Genomic DNA, 25,115 nt, shown 5'->3' with positions numbered 1-25,115 from the left:
CACTCACATCTCATATCAATTGTCATTGTTTTACATCGGATTATAGCAGATTTCTAGATGAGTCAGGCCAATGTACCATTACCACAAATCCACAAACGTTTTCCCCATCTGAACAATCCCCCCGTACAATCTCTTCAATTCAGTACATGCACATTGCACACAGCATATTGCCAGTGTTCCTTTTCTTAAGCACTTACACGCGGTAACCATTAGGTTAGACATCTCATTAGCAGACATATTGCTGGTGGGAATATTTACATGTCTCTGTACATTTAGATGAACAATGATAAAAGGTCCATCCGCTAAAGCATTCAAAATACTGTTAGTATCGTTTAAAACGTAGCAGGACTCACTCAATCAAGCTAAAACATGATTCTCAGGGCCAAGACAAATCAGTTTGCATAATTCTCAACATTACAAAATAAGAGTTTTGAACAATCACTTGCTCGTTTTGGGTTATTGGTAGTTTAGGGCATTGCTGGAACATAGAGATCAATATGTTCTCTTGTTATCAGGGATCAAACTCCTCTTCTTAAACAACGCTGTGTAATGAAGGGACAAGGGACACTTCCAGGCTTTTCCAATAACTCCAATCACTCAATAGATCTTTATTATGGGTTTAATACGGGTGCATAAGGTAATTGCTGTCCTTGTGCTGACAAGTAATATTTCTTTACAAATGTCTGTACAAACCGAGCTCTTACATAATACAGATTTGATGGCTGAATTCATGACACGCAAACACCTGTGAAGAGGACCTTCACATTGAGCCAGACTAACATACTGTAAATTAAGTGTCCGAGTACAGAAGAATGGATTACTTTCTGTAGGTGCAAGGACTGGATGGAAACGGATAACTATTAAGCAGGTTTATCGGATCAAACCACATTAAACACCATCAGCGACAGAACTAGAACTGTCTTTCCCTTCCTGTATCAATAAAGTTTAACCCCACACAGTAAAAGCATTGGCCAATAGGAAAACAGATCGTTTATATCCAGGTAAAGAAATAGGTAAACAGTTATTTCCTGTAAAACAGATTCACCACATATTAGCACTGTATATAACTGACATATAAATGAAAAAATTACTCAGGAAATAATCCTACAATACTAACACTGATTTGAAGGGCATGTTGTATTCCCAAATGCATCAATACTAGACTTGGAGGTGGTCTTCAGGAGTGTCAAAATACATGGATATAACATATGGACCACTGAAAAAGGAAAAATACTTATTTTAACTTGATACAACAATTTAACAATTTAAGAAATTAGAGGGTTGGAAGCAAACAGAAATGTAATTTTATAATAGTACCTTCTTACAGCACGGGACTTCAGTAACTATTAGGCTAACTATTTAACTAACTATACAGCAGTCTTATGGCTTGGGGTTAGACGCTGTTCAGGGTCCTGTTGGTTCCAGACTTGATGTATCGAACCGCTAGCCATGCTGTAGCAGAGAGAACAGTCTATGAAGTCCCATGCAGATGAATGATGTGCCAAATACTATCCTGACTAAACACTACAGATGTGGGATCTTAATTTGAGCCAGTTTAATACAGCAGGAAAAGAATCCTGCAGCAACAGGAAATGTGAATTATTATGTGGATTATAGTTAATGGACATTTTTGTAGAGGTTGATACACTTTTCGTTAGGGCAAATCAAGTCTCAAATGTCAGTGGAAATTACAAACCTTAGAAGCCTTTTAAAATTCAAATAGACTACAAGTTTGCATTCATTGCTTTGCAGGAAAATTCTCAGCAACAAAAGAGGCATCAAATGAAGATCCTACATCTGTATGTGGCAGCTGCACAGGGACTCTGGTTTCATATACTACTATAGGCCTAACTGGAGCCTTTAAAAACAACACACTGAAGTGTAAATACATTAAATGAAAAGAAAGACCCTCCTAAAACATTTTTTTAAAGAAGAGCACAGACATGTAGTTCCACAAAAAAACAACACAAAGGCATCAAATAGGGTGGAGATAAGAAGACGGTGGCCCAGATTAGCCTGTAAGTTAACTGCTACCCAGTTTGAGAACAGAGTAGCAGCTAAGATGATGAGGCAATTAACCAACATGGAGAGAAGGAAGGCAAAAGAGTAACAAACAAACAGAACAGAACATTCTGTGATGTCATAGTAGCAAATGTTGGGACATTGGCTGCAACACTTTTATTCTAAAAGAGGAGCTGCCAAAAAGCAACATTTTATTCATAAGGTCATTATGCTAGAAGTCCAATGGGTGCAATAAATTGATGTTTCCTTCAATACTTGCTGATCAGTTATTGCTGGCTTTTGAAATACAGTGCCTTCGGAAAGTACTCAGACCCCTTGACTTTTTCCACATTTTGTTGCGTTACAGCCCTAATCTAAAATTGCTTAAATAGTTTTTCCTCCCCTCCTTAATCTACACACAATACCGCAAAACAGTTTTTAGAAAATGTTTCTAATTTATTTTTAAAAACCTGGAAATATCACGTTTACATAAGTATTCAGACCCTTTACTCAGTACTTTGTTGAAACACCTTTGGCAGCGATTACATCATCGAGTCTTCTTGGGTATGACGCTACAAGCTTGGCACACCTGTATTTGGGGAGTTTCTCCCATTCTTCTCTGTAGATCCTCTCAAGCTCTGTCAGGTTGGATGAGATTGTGTTGGAAGGTAAATCTTCACCCCAGTCTAAGGTCCTGAGCGCTATGGAGCAGGTTTTCATCAAGGATCTCTCTGTACTTTGCTTCGTTCATATTTGCCTCGATCCTGACTAGTCTCCCAGTCCCTGCTGCTGAACAACATCTCCACAGCATGATGCTTCACCGTAGGGATGATACCAGGCTTCCTCCAGACGTGACGCTTGGCATTCAGGACAAAGAGTTCAATCTTGGTTTCATCAGACGAGAGAAATTGTTTCTCATGGTCTGAGAGTCTTTAGGTGCCTTTTGGCAAACTACAAGCGGGCTGTCATGTTCCTTTTACTGAGGAGTGGCTTTCGTCTGGCCACTCTACAATAAAAGCCTGATAGTGGAGGGCTGCAGAGATGGTTGTCCTTCTAGAACGTTCTCCCATCTCCACAGAAGAACTCTAGACCATTGGGTTCTTGGTCACCTCCCTGACCATGGCCCTTCTCCCCGGATTGCTCAGTTTGGCCGGTGGCCAGCTCTAAGAAGAGTCTTGGTGGTTTCAAACTTCATACATTTAAGAATTATGGAGGCCAATGTGTTCTTGGGAGCTTCAATGCTGCAGAAATGTTTTGGTACCCTTCCCCAGATCTGTGCCTCCACACAATCCTGTCTCAGAGCTCTACAGACAATTCCTTCGACCTCATGGCTTCGTTTTTTCTCTGACGTGCACTGTCAACTGTGGGACCTTACATAGACAGGTGTGTGCCTTTTCAAATCATGTCCAATCAATTAAATTTAGCACAGGTGAACTCCAATCAAGTTGTAGAAACATCTCAAGGATGATCAATGGAAACAAGATGCACCTGACCTCAATTTCGAGTCTCATAACAATGGGTCTGAATACTTATGTAAATAAGCTATCTCTGTTTTGTTTAATTTTATAATTTGCAAACATTTCTAAAAGCCTGTTTTTGCTTTGTCATTATTGGGTTTTGTGTGTCGATTGCTGAAGAAAAAAAAGAATCCAGAAGAATTAAAATAAACTTGTACCCTAAACAACATGTGGAAAAAGTCAAGGGATCTGAATACTTTCCAAAGGTACTGTACCTAAGTCAATAAGTAATACATGGTCCAGTCTAGTGTGGTGATACTTAATTCTTGTAGCTCCAAGCACACTTGCATTGAATAGCTTTAGTAACTGAACAGATAGCAGATATGGGAAGGGCTTTGGGGGCCAAAAGAGAGAGTTCCTGTCGAAACTGTAGGTAATGGAACCTTTGAACTGGGACAGGAACTCCCACCTAGACACAGACAGTCATAGGAAGACAAAAATCATTGAAATCTCCATGTAGACTAACTGCTGCCAGTGTTTTTATAGCTTTCTTACAACTATGTTAGATGAAACAACACAAAAAAAAAGACCTTACAAAAGGTCAATTAAAAACGAGGCAATTGTACAGCATCACTGGTTGTCATCATGGGACAGGGTTTGCAGAAGAAATGGTAAACTTTCTTAGTGACAAAGGCAGGTATAAAAAACAGAAGTGGACACTCTTGTACTGTACTCATAGTTCAGCTATGTAGTGCAGCATCTCGAAACAACCTCAAGATCATGACGTATCTTGAAAAGCTGACTGAAATACCAAAAGAACCAATGTTTTTTTTAATACCCCAATTAACCATGCTATGATAAAAAAGTGATGATGAATGTGCCACACTACAAGCAATGTACCACAAGCTGGTCAACTATCTCGACCAGCTTGACCAGCTTAAAATCCAAGCTGGTCTAAACTGAATTTTCCAGCAGGGCCCCATATGCAATTATACAGTCCAATACATCCACAGTGAGGTTTCAACTGATTTTTACTATTTGTCTTTGGTTTAAATGATTTAATAACATTTCAACATTGTTTAGCATTACCTAGTCCAATTGTGGCATAACTGTAGGCATATTTGTTTGCATCCGTTTCAATGACGTGCTTATATTTTGAAGGTGAACTGCTGATTCCACTATTGTTGGAATGTTGCTCACTTCCACTATCATTAATGTTGCTCACTTCACAGTTGTCACTTACGCAGCCACTCCACTCTCATTTCAGTTTCTTCTGTGTTTCTGAGAGCTTATCCTGCAGTCGTTTTTTTCTCCAGTCCAAGAACTTACATCTCGCTTGGTTGGCCTGCCATCCAGAAAGGATCCTACTGCGAATGAAATAGTGATTGCAACTTGCAACGTCCTCTCAGAAAGTGTATATGAACACACCATATGGATGATTCTATTGAGACTCTTGAGCAGATCGAACCCTATCCTTTTGAAGGCCCTAAGCGAGTTTTGGTTGGGAGGCCCCCCCACCTTACAGTGTTAAAGTAAAAATGTTGCAGTTTTAAAACTAAAGTCATGTAATTCTACTCATTTTGTCATGAGGTGGTGATTGTTCTTTAGCAGTTTTATAGCTAATTTCCTGTAATTCTGCACATTCAAATCAAATCCTACATTTCTACACATTTTGCCTTGACTAATGCCATTTTCATACGATATCTGAGTGAGAGTGACTAACAAAATCAATGCCCTGTGTGCCCAGTCTGTAGTTTGATGATGATTAGGCTACTTGGTTTAGATAGCTGGCTAGACTACCTTACCTAGCAATCTAAAATGTTTTTGCTAACATGGGCTTTGAGTGACTGTCATTGACTGACATAACAAGTGAAAAACTACTGATGCACTACCAAATATCCAACTTGTAGCTTGTGTATTCCACATGTATAACTCTAAACAGTAAGTTGAGTCCTCAACTGAGTTACTTAACATAAAAGAAAGAAAAAATAAAGTATGTATTTTGCAAATAGGCTCTGGTCTTGAGGGCCAAATATCAAGTTAAAATGCACGACTGATCATTTTCATTTATCTGTGGGAAAACAGTGCCCTCTTGTGCGTAAAATTAAATCTCCACAAAAGAGGCCATGGGTGATTCAGTGTGAGATTATTGTGCATTTGTGCATTGGCCTAATAGCCTACGCTATGGCAGACACTGTTCATTTGGTACTGCATCTGAAACTGCCACTTCTGGCACATTTGTCATTCCTCAATGAGCGCTGCTCATCACGTTGCCACGCAACAACCATTAATGATCACGCAGGACCTAGCGCGTTGCATACTGGGAGTATCTCTGTGATGCTGATTCAGGGTCGCCAGTAGTTACCACAGCCACAAAGTCATAAATCCCGCCTATTTCTACCATTTATATGCTTAAAATCTGATTTTAAACCTAATTCCCTAACCTTAACCTTAACCACACTGCTAACCTTATGCCTAACCCTAACCTTAAATTAAGACCAAAAAGCAACAACAAAATCATGAATTTTTACGACAGGCCTATAGCCAGACCTTTTGGCTGTGGTAACTAGTGGAAACCCTGATTCAGAACGAAGCGGATAACGGGGAGAATGTAGACTGGTGCAACGACAACCGACACATAGCCTATGTCTTTACCACGACCTCGCTCAAGAAACAATGCACTTCTCAAATTCCTCGCGCACCGAGGCCTTACACCGACGTCAGAAGATAAGGTCTGGATGCAATGTTTTTCTCTTTGTTGAATTGACGTAGATGATCTTGCGGACATAAAGCACATTCAAAGGCATTGGCACCTTGGCTATAATAATGCTGATACACGGTCGCTCGCTTTGCTATGATAACTTGGGAAAGCAAACGCCCCTTTGCTGTTTCTAGAGAAGAAAGAAATCTGGAATAGATGATTGGCAATCTACAACACAATTATTGGCAACGTTGCCAGATGATGTCAAGAGCTTAAACATGACAATTTGTTTATTTTACATCTATATAACAATAATCATTAATAATTTATAAAAATTCACCATAATGCAGATGTACGTCAGGGATTTGATTCACTCACAACGGGAGATGTAGTCTTTTACAAGCATCTAGTCGGGTTCCTTTGCGTGGGCTTTCCCGAATGTAAACGACATTTCCCGTAGTGCCACTTGCGCCCTTCCCATGCAGTGGAATGTTGTATTGCGGTTGAAATGTGTGATATTGGTCCAATACGTGATTCCCGAAATATTTTTTAGGGGCAGAGTAAAGCCACACTACATGCCCATTGGGCCAAGGGCGCAGTGCAATGGTGAATTCTTGGAAACCGTCAAGCCTACTCTGGATGGACTGTGCGCGCCGCCTGACGCTCAAATGGTTGCCTACCCGTTGAGGGAAGCACTGAAACTGCAGTGCGGAGAAAATGTAACAGTAGGAGGAGAATGATAGTGGAGCTTCTGTGCCCGGGGACTGCTGTTAGTTGCGATGACGAGTTGTGCCTTATGGAGTTATATCTAAGGAAAGCATATTAGAAACAGAACGAGTCCCTCCCTGTTGTAGCAGTAAGGTGAGAGCGCAAATGGCAATGCATAGGCCCAACCTCAGATAAGTGCAGTGGGCTACTGAAATGGTAGGCTACACCCTTTCGTAATGACATCTTTTGGGGGTTGTTTAACATTTTAGTCGTTTAGCAGACGCTGTTATCCAGATCGACCTACAATTATCACAATTGACCGCTCTGTCTTTTTTTTTGTTGATTTTGGTTAGTTACAGATTTTGAAGAATATAAAGACATGAATCAAATATATGCCTACTAAAAGGGTTTTGCCAAATCTGGGTGTGTGGTATTGGAGTTGTTCAATCCAAAGTCCCTAATGCAGGTTGCTAAAACCTGGGAGGAGAAAAGGGAGATACATTTTTTTGAAAAAAATGTCTGCCAGGTAAACTTAATTATTTTTGATGTACTTTACTGTAATCAACTAAGTGTAAATTGGCATTATTGAACCTGGAATTAATTACATGACAGAGTTAATTAACGTGTATATTGCTTTATTACTTTGCACTCCATTCCTCTGACATCTTTGAGAAGATTTGCAGAATCTGCCTGCCTCTGCCTGCTTGTTCTTCAGACTTGCATGTATTGTTGCATTGAGGGTATCTTCCGCACATTGTCTAGGGCTGTGGGAAGCTTCCACACTGGTGTGAGGCTCTGGATGTTCTCTCATGCTTCTGCATTTGATTTGAGAATGTCTTGACCCCAGCTGTTCTAATAGGTGTGGTGTCTGGCAGGCAGCACAATCTTAGGGAATGCCAGCAGGTGTGTGAAATTAGGGGGTCTGTGGCGCTACTTTTGGCCTGCACGGTGCTGTACGGCGCTGTCCAATGTGCTGAAAAGAGCTTCTGTCACACCTGTGCCTATGGATTCCATTTGCAGAGAATTTGCACACAATCACACGTTTTAGCTCTAACTGTTGCTGTCCCTGGTGCTAAATCTGCAACCAACACATTTGTTTTGAACGCGGGCCGCGGTGCTGACAGTGGAGCTGAATTGTTTACTCATTAGCCCATAGACACATTTGGGGTTCAGAGGCGTTAGTGAGTGAGATGTCTCCAGTTTACAAGGGGTTTGAAGCATAAATTAGTGTGTTTTTCTTCCCAGGTAAATGGCTGAATCAAGTTGGGAGCTGCTGTGCCTCTGTCTGGCCGACCAATGCAGTGTGTAGGGACGGTCGCCCAGCCCGACGAAAACATGAACGGAGCGGGGGAGCAGGTGGACATCCTGTCTCCCAACTGCATGGTAAAGGACCGATGGAAAGTGGTGAGTTTATTTATCTTCAGTGCCATTTTGACCATGTAATTGAGTCTCAGTGGAGTGATTGGTTGAATAATTGAGTAATTGATTGAAATGAAATTAGTTGAGAATCCCTGATTTGGAATATTCCTTACCCTGATGTGAACTAGCCTGGTCACAGAACTGTTGGTGCTCTCTTGCCAAATCGTACGGTCAGTATGTTTCCATTAACTTGTCCAGTTATTTTTTTGTCAGCATTTAGAAAGTTCCATATTCATTAGATGTGACAATTGCCTGCTAGGGTCCATTTACATGTAACTATATTTAGTCAATAAAAACAGCTGGGCGTAATGATGTCACACCAACAAACAATAAAACCGTTTTACGCAAAAACCTACAGTGTCAACAAATGAGTGGTTGAAGTGTTTCCATTACCCATTTAGGCAAATTGCTCATTAATAAATTGTCGACGGCCTGTTTGCCCTCCCACCTATCTGATTCTTGTCTCAGGTAGCCCGCGGAAGACGGCATGGCCAGATTGCAATAATTGACTAATATTTGCCATATTCTAATAATTCTCTGTGTCATGGTGAAACTTGCACTCCTGTAGATCTGAAATAACTGGACGGTGAAACTTGCCAGCCAACCAGAAAAGCAAGGTGAAGCAATTCAGGCATTCTTAAAAGTCAGGACATTCTTGTCCTGCAAAGGAGCATTATTTTTTATAGTTGACAAAATAGATTTAGCAAGCAGTAGGCATTTAGAATGAAATGTGGAGTGGAGTTTTATAGTTACACAGGGCACATGATGACATCATGTATCTTCAAAATTATTTGGCAGTAATTTATTCGAAAAACACAGTTTCCACCATCATTTGTCGCGATAAAGAAAGTTAGACAAAAAAGTTAAATCCATTCCTGTCAAATGGATAAAAATGTTATCGATCTTTAGAACATCTCTGCTATATCTGCCTGCCTTTCCATTACACATTGCAATAAAACCATTTGTAGAACAAACCTGGGTCAATGGAAACCTGCCTAGTGATAGGCGTGACAAGGATTATAAGAGTTAGCAAGACAGCACAAACAGTTTTGGGACCAGGCTAGTTGAGAACTAGCATTTTTTAAATGTTCACTTTAAAGAACAGGCAGCAAACCATAATTAGCAGACATCCACATTACTCCGTTTTTCACAGTGTTTATTCTTCTCTGCCACCATTTCCAGCTGAAGAAGATTGGTGGGGGAGGTTTTGGGGAGATCTATGAAGCATTGGACCTGCTGACCAGGGAGAATGTGGCTCTGAAGGTAGAGTCAGCCCAGCAGCCTAAACAGGTTCTCAAGATGGAGGTGGCCGTCCTCAAGAAACTGCAAGGTAAGGGTCTTTGTGGTTGAGCAGTATCATACACACACACACACACACACACACACATATACACACATGCTACAGGTGTGGTTAAGCACCTGTAATCCTATCTATACAAAGCACGTATTAAAACCCCAAAGGTTGTGGGTTCAGTTCCTGGGACCGCCTTTGCCAGTCTTTCCCTTCTCCTGCACTATACTGTATATAGCCCTCTGTGATGGAATTCCACTCTCCTGTTGTGAAATAGATAGAAAGTGCAAGTTAAGGGCAGGCGTCTATCAAGGAGGGACAGGGATCACTAAGGACACGATCAATCAATGACAACATCACCTTGTACATGAATAAGCATGGCGAGGTTAATTAAGTTGTCTATCTATGGTCTACAGTGAAGTGAGGTAAACGTTGGTCTGTCTAGCTATTTGATTAGTGTTATTGGCATCTGTCTGGACCAGGTTGAAGGTGTGGTGATTGTTTGTTTTGTTCGGGGGTTGGATGAGTTGGGTAGTGACTCGGTTGACATGTCTGTTGCACTGGGGTTTATACTGCTTTGTGAAAAATAATATTTTGGCATTGAGTGTTTCACATTGTTGGAATCCCGTAAAAAAACAGCTTGTCACAATCCAACTGAGCATGAGCGTATTGTGTTGAAATATGCAGAGATTCTAATCTCTTAGGCAGCATTTATTTGGGGGTATTTCTGTGGCTTGTTCTGGTCTATAGCCCCAGGAACAGATACAGAACTGTGACTGCTGGCAGGGAGCATTGTTAATGAGCATGAAACTGTGAATTTGTGTCTGCCTGGCTGTGCTGTTAGTGAGCACCCTTCTTCAAATGACTTGGGGAAATACCCTGAATGTTCTCTTACTACTGTTATTGAAATGCAAATCAACCTGAAAGACTAAGGTTATTGGAAATGACTTGCCTGAAGTTAGCATGCCCTACTTGTATTGTATGACTAAATCTAGGGACTACATGACTTTTAATATGTTTAATTCTCTGATAAATGCCTCATTCATATAGGAAGATACCACATTCTGAATGTATCAGGTCCTAGGAAAGCAATCTGATCCCAATTCTTCTAACAAGGATGCAAAATGTTTTGGGATTATTACAAGGGTTGGTCTAACATCCAACTGAATCAGTTGTTTAACTGTGATGGTACAAGTAGATTTATAGATAGCTAATGTTATACTGACTGTATTGTAACATTTACACTAACCTCTCTCCATTCTTTCACAGGAAAAAATCATGTATGTAAATTCATCGGATGTGGAAGGAACGAGAAGTTTAACTATGTGGTCATGCAACTTCAGGTAACCATCTATCAAAACAGTCTGATAGAATTGCCTTAGGTAGAGAGAATCACAGCCAAGGCTACAAATAAGTAGGAAACAATGATTGAAAATTAATTTATCTCTCTCTTCCGCTCTCGTCCCCCTCTCCATTCTCCCCCCTCTCTCCCTCTCCATCCCCCCTCTCTCTTATCTCTCCCTCCCCTAACCTCCCTCCCCCTCCCTCTTTCTCCTCCCCTCTTTCTCCTCCCACTCTTCCCATTTCTCTCTCTCCCCCAACCCTCTCCCCATCTCTCTCCCTCTCCTCCTCGCCCTCTCCCCCACTCTTTCCCTACCCATTCTCCCCCCCAGCAGGGGAGAAACCTAGCAGACCTGAGGAGGAGTCAGCCTCGCGGCACCTTCACCATGAGCACCACGCTACGCCTGGGCAAACAGATTCTGGAGTCCATAGAGGCCATCCACTCTGTGGGCTTCCTGCACAGAGACATCAAGCCTGTAGGTGGCGCTCTCAGTAACTATTCACTTAAAGCCTGCAGGTATAAGGCATTATGATGTGTGGTTACAGGTATAAGGCATTGTAAGGGGTAGAAAGAATGGTGGTGAGATAGAGAGAACGAAAGAGAGTGAGAGAGCGAGTGGGGGTGAGACAGAGCGAGACAGATGGGAGTGTGTGAGAGAGAGTGAGCGACCGAGTGGGGGTGAGACAGAGCGAGACAGATGGAAGTGTGTGAGAGAGATGGAGAAAGAGAGACTAGGACTGCATAATATGGGCAAAATATCTAATTGCGATTACGTTTTTTTTTTACCAAATATTGTGATTGCAATTTGTATCGCAATACACAGTAGATCAAAACACTTTGGTGAGCTGTTGGAACCATAGAAATGTAGAATGATTTATATTAAGAAGCAAAGTGGAAAGCAGCATCGTTTTTGCTTGGAACAATGTTTGACCTAACAGAACAGCATGGAAACGTATAGTGAATCTAACAGCGGGGAGGAGGAGCTGCCATAGGTGAACGGGGCTTGGTGTGTGTGGGAAGCAGACGCAAGAGGAGAAAAAAAACGAAGTAAAACTATAAAAACGCGGCTGGGTAGCATTTCAAAATATTGCATGCGATATGGATTTCTTGCGATATGGATCTCTTGCGATATGGATCTCTTGCGATATGGATATTGCACATCAATATTCCAATTTTGATTGGAATTTGATTAATTAAGCAGCCGTAAGAGAAACCATGTTGATCTCAGTCTGTGTGCTCAAAAATGGATAGCACTTTGGGTTAGTGAGCCTCAACGTAACATCTAGGCCTTATTGGCGCCAATATTGTCAATTAAAACCAATAGAAGTCTAATTCGTTTAGGTTCTGGGCAAAAGCTAGTCTCACGTCTATACAATGATAGGGGGAAACAGTGCTTTGGGCTTCACCTGTTTATATTCCTGTGATGTCCTCAACTCAATCTGTTTCTCGTTTTTTCCCCAGTCTAACTTTGCTATGGGTCGACTCCCCTCCACCTACAGAAAGTGCTTCATGTTAGACTTTGGCCTGGCTCGCCAGTACACCAACACTACTGGAGAGGTTCGACCGGTAAGTAGCCGTGGAAGGATTTTGTTAATGTCATGTTTTATGGTATGTTAATATTCAAATCTATTGAATCATTCTAACAACAATATATATAATATGATAGAAGAAGGCTCAACAGTGCCTCTTCAACCTCAGGAGGCTGAATACATTTGGCTTGTCACCTAAAACCCTCACAAACAAAAAGATCATCAAAGACAACAACCACCCGAGCCACTGCCTGTTCACCCCACTTCCATCCAGAAGTCGAGGTCCGCACAGGTGCATCAAAGCTGGGACCGAGAGACTGAAAAACAGCTTCTATCTCAGGGCCATCAGACTGTTAAACAGCCATCACTAACCCAGAGAGGCTGCTGCCTACATACAGACTTGAAATCACTGGCCAGTTTAATAAATGGATCACTAGTCACTTTAATAATGCCACTTTAATAATGTTGCATTACTCATCTCATATGTATATACTGTATTCTATACCATCTATTGCATCTTGCCTCGGTCATCGCTCATCCATATATTTATATGTACATATTCTTATTCCATCCCTTTACTTAGATTTGTGTGTATTAGATAGTTGTTGTGGAATTGTTAGATTACTTGTTAGATATTACTGCACAAGCATTTCGCTACACTCGCATTAACATCTGCTAATCATGTGTATGTGACCAATAAAATTTGATTTCAATTGATACAGTTGGCTAGCCTGGTTCAGGCTAATATACAGTTGGCTAGCCTGGTTCAGGCTAATATACAGTTGGCTAGCCTGGTTCAGGCTAATATACAGTTGGCTAGCCTGATTCAGGCTAATATACAGTTGGCTAGCCTGATTCAGGCTAATATACAGTTGGCTAGCCTGATTCAGGCTAATATACAGTTGGCTAGCCTGATTCAGGCTAATATACAGTTGGCTAGCCTGATTCAGGCTAATATACAGTTGGCTAGCCTGATTCAGGCTAATATACAGTTGGCTAGCCTGATTCAGGCTAATATACAGTTGGCTAGCCTGATTCAGGCTAAAATACAGTTGGCTATCCTGATTCAGGCTAATATACAGTTGGCTAGCCTGATTCAGGCTAATATACAGTTGGCTAGCCTGATTCAGGCTAATATACAGTTGGCTAGCCTGATACAGGCTAATACACAGTTGGCTATCCTGGGCAACAGGGGATATTCTTTCTGTTTTTCTTCTTGCTGACTCAGCCTCCAGTCATCGATTAGATAGGCAGGCCTGTACTGCAGATATAGAACAGCGACGGGACCACACACACACTCATGCATGCACGCACACACAAACACACTGTTGTAAATTCTAACATGCAGTTTCTGAGGCACTATTCCTGGGACTTCCTTCAGAATGGAATGGGTGTTACTATCAAAATGGTGGTGCACATAACCAGTTTCCAGTTATTGTATCAGAGATGCCAATGACCATTAGAAACTAGAAACATTAGGAAGATGTCCAAGAAGATGATGTCATCTGATTATGGTACATTTAAGTTATGCCTTAAGCGTTGTAAATTCATTAGTTAATAGTTTGTTAACGTTAATTAATACATAATTTATTTGGAAATTGCCTTGTTATATGTTCACATAGCGTTGATGTTAAAGGACAAATCTACTCAAAAACTATCTTTTGGTATTTTTTTATTAGGCCACTGTTGATGCAGTCCCCAAAACACATGCAAAACATTTTGGGACTGTATCAACAGTGGACTAATGAAAAAATACTAAAAGATAGTTTTAAGTGTATTTTTCCTTTAAGGTTTTTACAGATGTTGTGCTGCCATGTGATGCTGTTCCTTATTCACCTGTGTTGTTTTATTTTTTGCAGTTTTGCTGTTCCTTTTTGGGCTTTTCTGTTCGAAGCGCATGCTTGTGATCCGTCTCATCAGTAAGGTGCTTGATCCCATTTACGTTTTTATTATCTCTCCCTGCCTGAGATATTTTCCATATCCTTCCTCGTCTCGTTTTAGGTTTTCATTTAAGTACTTTAGTTCCATAAATCGTTTTGTTTCTAGTTGTCTGAGGGAAATTATGTTTCGGGTTTCGTCCTGAAAAGAGAACTTACCGCATTTTATTTTCCAGCCCAGAACTGTGGCGGGATTTCGGGGAACTGTTCGTTATGCATCAGTAAATGCTCATAAAAACAAAGTAAGTGTCTATTTAGGGTGAAAAATGCACTACAAATGAATTCTAACCTGAGGGTTTTGTGTTAACATCATTTTGTCAGGAAATCTAAAATTGCTGTTGTGTATGTACTCCAGTAAATCATGAAAATGATTATCTGATTAATGCATTTTTTACCTTCTCAGGAAATGGGTCGCCATGACGATCTATGGTCGCTATTTTACATGTTGGTAGAGTTTGCAGTCGGTCAGTTACCGTGGAGAAAAATTAAAGATAAGGTGAGCTACTATCTACTGTTGCTATTATAATTATTACAATTCCCAATATCAGTTGTTTCCAATATTTCTTCATCCTGGTCTAGGGGACCCAAAGGGGTGCACATTGTTATTTTTTACCTTAGCGCTACACACCTGATTCCACTAATCAACTCATCATCAAACCTTTCACTAGTGGAATCAGGTGTGTAGTGCTAGGGCAAAAATAAAATGTGCACCCTTTGGGGTCCCCAGGACCAGGATTAAGAAACCCTGCAGTAGAGAATGGTTACTAGTGTCTATTGGTGTCTGCTGTGCTCAACTGGTATCTAATGCTTTCTACTGTATCTCTTGTTTGTTACCAGGAGCAAGTGGGTCAGATTAAAGAGCGCTACGACCACAGAATGCTGCTCAAACACATGCCTTCTGAGTTTTACATCTTCCTGGATCATGTTTTAGGCCTTGACTACTTCACCAAACCAGATTACCAGGTACCTACTGTTCACTCCCTGCACATGCATTCAAAAGATTTATCCCCCATTGAACCTTGTTTTTCTGGCATTCATTTCAATAGCAGAGTGAACAAGACATGGAAGTGTGGCAATGTGAGACTAACTCCCATACCATACTCTCTCTCTTAATTTTTAGTAATGAAACTATTCAAAAACCGTCCGAAGTATATACATTTTAGTACTTAAAGTAAAGCTTATTATTGTATAGCAGGTTTCGTTGAATTTCAACTTTATACCTTACATACATTTTCCGAAAACCCTTTCCCTGTGATCGTCTATGCAGTTGCTGATGTCGGTCTTTGAGAACAGTATGAAGGAACATATCATCACAGAGAACGAGCCTTTTGATTGGGAGAAGGGAGGGACGGATGGAGTGCCTCTGTCCACCAGCACGTCAACGCCCCCTCAACAGAACACACGACAGACTCCCGCTGTGATTGGGTAAGGGAATCAAAATTAGCCATTTAGCTTTATGCAACTGTGAGAATTTGTAACGCACTGTTGTGTAAAATGAAAAGGGAATCACACTTCAAAACATTAAAAACACATCCACATGAAGATGAACAGTCTATCCACTACTTATTAACAAGATTTAACAGCAGAAAGCAGAAAGGAATTCAAAGGGAATCACACTTCAAAACATTTTGGACACATCAATATGAAAACATCTAGCCAGCCAAGAGATTACACAATTCCCATTTACCGGTAGCCTAATTCACTTAAAGAATCAGGAACAAACAGTCTAATGCTGGGTTGTGACAATTCATTCAGATTTAGAATGCAACTGTGAGGATTTGCAACACACTGTTTGCATTTGAAGTGATATATGATATTTTCGACAACAACAGTAATTGAATTAATCGCCTGATCATTTTGTAAAAGAGAATGTGCTCTCATTAATGTTATAATGTAATAATTAAGAATGTTCTCAATAACTTACCGTGTTAAATACAGGTAATGAAAGGATGAATAAAAAAAGAAAGAAAATAGTCAGTATCAGTCCATGTTCTGTGCTTTCCCAGGGTGGTGAACGTGACTCTGGTTCCTGGGGAGCTGCCGAGGGAGAACACAGATGACGTTCTACAAGACGAGCACCTGAGTGACCAGGAGAACGCTCCACCTGCAGTACCCAACAGGCCTTGCGAGGGGACACCTCCCCAGTTGGAAGCCGAGGCGTGGCACGACACCGACTTAAACCGCAACCAACTCAGGATCAGCATCAGCAAGGTACAGGAGGGACCATCTAATATGTCCTCATTGTATCTCACTGTGGTACTGGCAGCACTATGAAATATTGCCTTATAGTCTTTAAATATATTCAAACGGTAGAAGTACATTAGAAGGGCTAGTTTACTTTCTTGTTGGTTTTCAATGACCATCTATTACGTTCAGAGGATATAGACCATAGAAATAGAATGGGCTTGCAAGCTCTAACTCTGACAATTTGACTGGTAAACTCATGGGTGCACTTTCAATGGCTGCCTGGTATTGTGATGCAATCATTTCCATGGTAATGTAAAATGTTCATTCAGATGATGTTAACTTATGTGGCTCATGCAATGGAATGTATTTTTTGTAATGTCAGTTGTTGAATAAGTATATCACAGCACATATTGATGGTCATGACTAGAAGGGATCCAGCTTTTGTAAAATTAACGTCAGATTTTGTGTTTTGTAGCAGGTTAGGATGAACTTATTCAGCAGGTTAGGAGAATTAACGTAGCAGGTTAGGAGAATTAGGTTAAGGTTAGGAATAGGGTTAGAGTTAGCAAAAATACAACAAAAAATGAACTTTTGACGTTAATTTGACAAAAGCAGGATCCCTTCTAGCCAAGACACACATTGATGGGTCCACTTCCTGCTTTTACTTCATACTTTTACTTCCTGGTTTGCTTCTATGGGTACACTCGTAGCCAGTCCACTCATTATACCATCATTGACTTGAATGGGGTCTCGTTCTCATTTCAATGATATAGACATACCTGGTTGTAGATAGACCTGGAGATATACAGTTGAATTCGGAAGTTTACATACACTTAGGTTGGAGTCATTAAAACTCGTTTTTCAACCACTCCACAAGTTTCTTGTTAACAAACTATAGTTTTTGCAAGTCGGTTAGAACATCTACTTTGTGCAAGTCATTTTTCCAACAATTGTTTACAGACAGATTATTTCACTTATAATTCACTGTATCACAATTCCAGTGGGTCAGAAGTTTACATACACTAAGTTGACTGTACCTTTAAACAGCTTGGAAAATTCCAGAAAATGATGTCATGGCTTTAGAAGCTTCTGATAGGCTAATTGACGTCATTTGAGTCAATTGGAGGTGAACCTGTGGATGTATTTCAAGGCCAACCTTCAAACTCAGTGCTTCTTTGCTTGACATCATGAGAAAATCTAAATAAATCAGCCAAGACCTCAGAAAACAAATTGTAGACCTCCACAAGTCTGGTTCATCCTTGGGAGCAATTTCCAAATGCCTGAAGGTACCACGTTCATCTGTACAAACAATAGTGCACATGTATAAACACCATGGGAAGGAGACACGTTCTGTCTCCTAGAGATTCATGTACTTTGGTGCAAAAAGTGCATATCAATCCCAGAACAACAGCAAAGGACCTTGTGAAGATGCTGGAGGAAACAGGTACAAAGTATCTATATCCACAGTGAAATGAGTCCGATATCGACATAACCTGAAAGGCAATGAAGAAGCCACTGTTCCAGAACCGCCATAGAAAAGCCAGTCTTTGGTATGCAACTCCACATGGGGACAAAGATTATACTTTTTGGAGAAATGTCCCCTGGTCTGATGAAACAAAAATAGAACTGTTTGGTCATAATGACCATCGTTATGTTTGGAGGAAAAAGGGGGACGCTTGCAAGCCGAAGAACACCCTCCCAACTGTGAAGCACAAGGGTGGCAGCATCATGTTGTGGGGGTGCTTTGCTGCAGGAGGGACTGGCGCACTTCACAAAATAGTTGGCATCATGAGGAAGGAAAATTATGTGGATATATTGAAGCAACATCTCAAGACATCAGTCAGGCAGTTAAAATCTTGGTTGCAAATGGGTCTTCCAAATGGACAATTACCCCAAGCAAACTTCCAAAGTTGTGGCAAAATGGCTTAAGAACAACAAAGTCAAGGTATTGGAGTGGCCATCACAAAACCCTGACCTCAATCCTATAGGAAAATATGTGGGCAGAACTGAAAAAGCATGTGTGTGCAAAGATGCCTACAAACCTGACTCAGTTACACCAGCTCTGTCAGGAGGAATGGGCCAAAATTCACCCAACTTATTGTGGAAGGCTACCCAAAACGTTTGACCCAAGTTAAACAATTTAAAGGCAATGCTACCAAATACTAATTGAGTGTATGCAAACTTCTGACCCACTGGGAATGTGATGACAGAAATAAAAGCTGAAATAAATCATTCTCTCTACTATTATTCTGACATTTCACATTCTTAAAATAAAGTGGTGATCCTAACTGACCTAAGACAGGGAATTTTTACTTGGATTAAATGTTAGGAATTGTGAAAAACTGAGTTTAAAGGTATTTGGCTAAGGTGTATGTAAACTTCCGACTTCAACTGTATTTCAGGTACTGTGTTTACAATGAATTTAAAGTGCTCAAACATGGTAAAGTAAATAATAATACCTTTACAATACAGTTCAAGCTGCTATATACCGGCAGTACACAATAGGTCTAACTCTTGACAGTGATCGTTAACAGTGGTAACCCTAGAAACGCCCTTTTCCCCCAGGGGCAGTTGGCTGCGGAGGAAGAGGAGCCTGCTAGAGGGACGTGTCCTGATGCCCTCGTGGGTGGAGCTCCCACAGAAATGACTGGTGCTCAGGTCTGCGCTCTGCGGTACCGGAGGATCAACAGCCCAGAGTCAGACCGTGTGTCCGCCGCAGACGGGAGACCAGACATCTACGACAAACGAGGGTGAGGGCGCTATACACTGAGTGTACAAAACATTAGGAACACCAGCTCTTTCCATGACAGACTGACCTGGTGAGTTCAGGTGAAAGCTATGATCCCTTATTGATGTCACTTGTTAAATCCACTTCAATCAGTGTAGATAAAGGGGAGGAGACAGGTTAAAGAAAGATTTTTAAGCCTTGAGGCAATTGAGACATGGAGGGTGAATGGGCAAGACAAAACATTTAAGTGTTTTGAACAAGATATGGCCAGCATCATACCACCCTGCATCCTGCTGCTGGCTTGCTTTTGAAGCTAAGCAGGGTTGGTCCTGGATGGGAGACCATGTGGTGTTGGAGGGCCAGTAGGAGGCACTCATTCCCAGGGCAGTGATTGGGGGCATTTCCCTGTGTAGGGTGCTCTCTTTCAGATGGGATGTTAAACAGTGTCCTGACTCTGTGGCCACTAAAAATCCCATGGCACTTATCATAAGAGTAGGGGTGTTAACCCTGGTGTCCTGGCTAAATTCCCAATCTGGTCCTCATATCATCACGGTCACCTAGTCATCCCCAGTTTACAATTGGCTCATTCATCCTCCCTCTTCTCCCCTGTAACTATTCCCCAGGTCGTTGCTGTAAATGAGAATGTTTTCTCAGTCAACTTACCTGGTAAAATAAAATAAATAAAATGGTAGTAGGTTCCTGATCACTGGTTTGAGTCAAGAATTGCAATGCTACTGGGGTTTTCATCCACAACAGTTTCCTGTGTGTAGCAAGAATAGTCCACCATCTGAAGGAAATCCAGCCAACTTGACACAACTTTGGGAAGCAATGGAGCCAGCATCCCTGTGGAATGCTTTTGACACCTTGTAGAGTCCATGCCCCAATTGCGCTGTTCTGAGTGCAAAAGGGGGTTCAGCTCAATATTAGGAAGGTGTTCCTAATGTTTTGTACACTCAGTGTATAGTGCAGACAAGTTATACACTGTTGTGCATATGTATACTTTATGTACACACCACACAATCAATCAAAGAGATTTTATAAAGCCCTTTTTACATCAGTACCAGCGTAAACCCCCAAAGATCAAGCATTGGAGAGGCAGCAACACAGTGGCTAGGAAAAACTCCCTAGAAGACAGGAATCTGGGAACAAACCTAGAGAGGAACCAGGCTGCGAGGGGTGGCCAGTCCTCTTCTGGTTGTATTGGGTTGAGATTATAAGAGTACATGGCCATTAGGGCCAGATCGTTTTTTTTCAAGATGTTCAAACGTTCATAGATGACCAACAGGGTCAGATAGTAACCATGGCTATAGAGCAGCCATCCTCAACAGGTCGACTGCAGTTCGGATCCGGACACAGAATGACATCAATGCGGACCACGGGTCTCGAAACTAAAACAGAAAAGGAAGAGATGAAGTGGGAGCCTAAGATCACGGTACACCAGATAAGACAGGCTGACCCTAGCTCCCCCGGCACATGCAAGCTATTGCAGCATTACTACTTGGGACTGAGACATGTGGGTCGGGAGACAGGGTCAGGAGATCCTGTGGCCCCGTCCAACGTCACCCCTGGACAGAGCTAACCAGGAAGGAGTTAACCCCACCGACCACTTAAGGGATTTCAACAGACCACTAACTTACTACCCTGAGACCAGTGGTGTACCGCGGTTTCTCAGGGCCCCACTGCAAGGTCTGAGCAAGGGAGGGAAATGTGGCAGAGAGGAAAATTGCAGTTTTATATCTAATCTTCTGTAATTCTAAATATTTTTGCCATGGCTTGTGACGTGTTCATATTCTATCTGGGGAGTGGGGGGGTGACCTCCAGGGGGCCCCCAACCCCCCCCCAAAATAAACAATTTCTTATTACATTTTCAGAGCCCGCTGGCCCCCCCGAGGGACACACACAAACACACACATACACTGAAAACACATTAAAACACAACACACATGCACACTGTCAAAATGAACATTTACCAAGGTTTTTTACAATGATTTTGTCTTCCTACCAGGTCTCGTATGGACATTCTGGGATCCCCGTCCCGCCACGTGCAGTCCTCCCAGCCGGCCCAGATGCACTCCCTGGAGGGAGGAGGTGGGGACCGGCAGGGTGGCAGTGGTAGACCAGGTCAAGAGGTCTCCGTAGCCTCTGTGGCCGACCCCGAGGCCCACAGTAACGCGTTCATCCGGTCTGTACCACTCGCCGAGGAGGAAGACTTTGACAGCAAGGAGTGGGTGATCATCGACAAGGAGACTGAGCTCCAGGACTTCCTGGGTCTCCTGGGCCCAGGGGCTGAGGCCACCACCTCGGGGCCCACCACCGACGAGGAGCCTGAGGAGCTGAGGCCCCTAGACGAAATGGAGGAGTGGAGGAAGTTACGGGGAGCTGGAGGTGGAGAGGTGGTGGTGAGGCCAAAGATGCGAGCAGGAGGCATTGGGGTACCGCCAGAAGGGGAGGGGTCTAATGGGGCCAGTCCTGGGTGCCCAGGTTATCACACTCTGCCTCATAGCCGTGGACACAGACCACGGCCACAGTCGGAGTACTTTGGAGCTCACGGACAGGTAAGAGCAATGGGCTGTGGGGTAGAGAAATGGTCTGTGTGTTGGTGTGTGAGTGTTTGTCTGGTTTGGGGTCCATTTGAACTGAATTGAAATTCGAATTAAATTGAAATGGACTGTCTTTGTCTGCATCTGTGTATGTCTTTTTGCGGGTCTATGTCTAGGTTACCCTGTTATTTCCTGTGTCGAAAATGTAACTGGACACAATTTGAAAGAATGGTATACTTATTCTTAATCTTCTCAGGCTTTGGTAGTTTTGAAGGTCAGTATACGTGTATGTATACCCACTGTTCATTTGATCATTTTCAGTACAGTGCAGAGCTTACTGTATTTCCGCTTCATCTATCCACTGACTAAAGCCTGTAATGACAAAGCTGTCACAAAGTCAATGAATAATATTTGTACTGTATTTATACCGGTAGTGTTGTATTTAGTAAGTCATCCAGTGTATGCAACAGCACTGCATATTCCTATAGCCTATAAAAAATGTACTTCCTCCATCCAGGACACACAGCTGTGCAAACAAACTTCATGAAGCACAGCAGTGTGGAGGAACTGTTATCTGCAATGACTGAATTACGGCCATAGTTTTAATAACATTCATTTGGGCAGTACATAGATTTACGTCACTAAAATGGGTGGAGTGAAAGTTAGATTTTCCATCTGTAAATGATCTGCAGATGGTCACACTATCTGTTGATGAGCAACTGCTTGCTAAGGTTAGGGTTAAGTTTAGAAAAAGGGTAAGGGTTAGGGTAAGGGTTAAGTTTAGCGATAGGATAAGGGTTAAGGTCAGGTTTAGCGCGAGGGTTAGGCAGTGGTGGAAAAAGTACCCAATTGTCATACTTGAGTAAAAGTACAGATACCTTAATAGAAAATGACTCAAGTAGAGGTGAAAGTCAGCCAGTAAAATACTACTTGAGTTAAAGTATTTGATTTTAAATATACTTAAGTATCGAAAGTAAATGTAATTGCTAAAATATACTTTAAAAGTATAAATCATTTAAAATTCCAGACAACACCATTTCTTGTTTTCAAAATATACGCATAGCCACTCAGACATAATTTACAAACAAAGCATTTGTGTTTAGTGAGTCCGCCAGGCCAGAGGCAGTAGGGATGACCAGGGATGTTCTCTTGATAAATGAAATTTGACAATTTTCGTGTCCTGCTAAACATTCAAAATGTAACGAGTACTTTTTGGTTGTCAGGGAAAATGTATGGAGTAAATAGTACATTATTTTCTTTAGGAATGTAGTGAAGTAAAAAGTAAAAGTTGTCAAAAATATAAATCGTAAAGTAAAGTACAGATACCCCCCCCAAAAAAGTATTTTTACTTATGTACTTTAAACCACTGGGGTTGGAGTTAGTAGATAGTTGAAATGTTACTGATAGTATGTAGAGCATCTACAGATGGACTAGCCAAATAAAGTGTTACCTTTAGTTTTTATTTGGTTTAACCATTATTATTTTCTCATTGATACAAAGATGTATTTTGCTAGAGACCTGTTCAAGATAGCAGCCATTTCAACCATTTTGTGCTGATGATGCTGGATGGTGCTGTGGTGTCAGTGCATGTTCTGATAGCAAATATGTTTCTGATTGACATGTGTCAATCAAAGGAGCATGTATTGTAGGAGTGTTATGGGTCATGATGGTAAACTGTTCCAGTACACAAAAACTGTTCCACAACACAAGTAGTGATATGTTTCTCCTCTCTCCTCTCTCTCCGCGCCAAGTCAATCTCTGCCTCTTCGAAACCCGATTTAAATATCTTGCCAAAATAACATTGGCCTGTACCTGCATATCCATGTCCAGTGACAGTCGGCAAAAACTGAAACACTCCAACAACATCCCTTTTTATCCATCCAAAATAAAACCCCACCCAAACGATTGTGCATAGGTCTCGTTTATCCCTCCCAAAAAAGAGATTGAAAAAAGAGATCCCTCCCCTTATATTTCTGCTGTCTGTGCGTGTGTGTTGGGCTCACTGCAACATGCACCCAGACACACGGAGACCCAGACACACGGAGACCCAGACACACGGAGACCCAGACACACGGATGCGCAGAGACCCAGACACACGGAGAACCAGACGCGCAGAGACCCAGTCGCAGAGACCCAGACACACATACAGGCAGAGACCCAGACACGCATACAGGCAGAGACCCAGACACGCATACAGGCAGAGACCCAGACACGCATACAGGCAGAGACCCAGACACGCATACAGGCAGAGACCCAGACACGCATACAGGCAGAGACCCAGACACGCATACAGGCAGAGACCCAGACACGCATACAGGCAGAGACCCAGACACGCATACAGGCAGAGACCCAGACACGCATACAGGCAGAGACCCAGACACGCATACAGGCAGAGACCCAGACACGCATACAGGCAGAGACCCAGACACGCATACAGACAGAGACCCAGACACGCATACAAATACAGACAGAGACCCAGACACGCATACAAACACAGACAGAGACCCAGGCACGCGTACAAACACAGACAGAGACCCAGGCACACGTACAAACACACAAAGAGACCCAGACACACGTGCAAACAGAGACCCAGACGCACAGAGACCCAGACGCGCATACACACAGAGACCCAGACACACGTGCAAACAGAGACCCAGACGCACAGAGACCCAGACGCGCATACACACAGAGACCCAGATACACGTGCAAACAGAGACCCAGACGCACAGAGACCCAGACGCGCATACACACAGAGACCCAGATACACAGACAAACAGAGACCCAGACGTGCAGACGCACAGAGACCCAGATGCACAGAGACCCAGAGACCCAGACGCGCATACACACAGAGACCCAGACGCGCATACACACAGAGACCCAGACTCACAGAGACCCAGACGCGCATACAAACAGAGACCCAGACGCGCATACACACAGAGACCCAGACTCACAGAGACCCAGACGCGCATACACACAGAGACCCAGACTCACAGAGACCCAGACACGCAGACACACAGAGACCCCGACGCGCAGACACACAGAGACCCAGACACACAGAGACCCAGACACACATACAAACAGAGACCCTTACGCACAGTGACCCAGACACGCAGACTCACAGAGACCCAGACGCGCATACGAACAGAGACCCAGACGCGCACACGAACAGAGACCCAGACGCGCATACGAACAGAGACCCAGACGCGCATACGAACAGAGACCCAGACGCGCATACGAACAGAGACCCAGACGCGCATACGAACAGAGACCCAGAC

At 42.4% G+C, this 25,115-nt stretch overlaps 1 protein-coding gene across 4 annotated transcripts in view; it reads left to right on the top strand.

Moving 5' to 3' along the window:
• Positions 1–5,937: 5,937 nt before the first annotated feature.
• The window catches only part of LOC115193600 (tau-tubulin kinase 1), a 31,073-nt gene continuing 11,895 nt past the window's right edge, over positions 5,938–25,115 (top strand). The window contains exons 1-13 of one of the 4 annotated variants that reach the window (XM_029752401.1): positions 5,938–6,190; positions 8,113–8,271; positions 9,469–9,616; positions 10,847–10,920; positions 11,254–11,394; positions 12,381–12,485; positions 14,562–14,627; positions 14,789–14,881; positions 15,223–15,348; positions 15,653–15,810; positions 16,392–16,596; positions 19,138–19,322; positions 21,306–21,855. In XM_029752401.1, the coding sequence (XP_029608261.1) occupies positions 8,164–8,271; positions 9,469–9,616; positions 10,847–10,920; positions 11,254–11,394; positions 12,381–12,485; positions 14,562–14,627; positions 14,789–14,881; positions 15,223–15,348; positions 15,653–15,810; positions 16,392–16,596; positions 19,138–19,322; positions 21,306–21,855 (1,959 nt within the window). In that variant the 5' untranslated portion in view covers positions 5,938–6,190; positions 8,113–8,163. Of the gene's footprint in view, positions 6,191–6,567; positions 7,021–7,043; positions 7,394–8,112; positions 8,272–9,468; positions 9,617–10,846; positions 10,921–11,250; positions 11,395–12,380; positions 12,486–14,561; positions 14,628–14,788; positions 14,882–15,222; positions 15,349–15,652; positions 15,811–16,391; positions 16,597–19,137; positions 19,323–21,305; positions 21,856–25,115 lie in introns of those variants that run through there. The other 3 variants (XM_029752398.1, XM_029752400.1, XM_029752399.1) reach the window with 3 other exon arrangements.

Source organism: Salmo trutta, chromosome 5 (genome assembly GCF_901001165.1).
Source record: "Salmo trutta chromosome 5, fSalTru1.1, whole genome shotgun sequence".
Taxonomy (NCBI): Eukaryota; Metazoa; Chordata; class Actinopteri; order Salmoniformes; family Salmonidae; genus Salmo; species Salmo trutta.
Note: the sequence above shows the minus strand (reverse complement) of the source record. Positions and strands in the feature narration are given on the sequence as shown.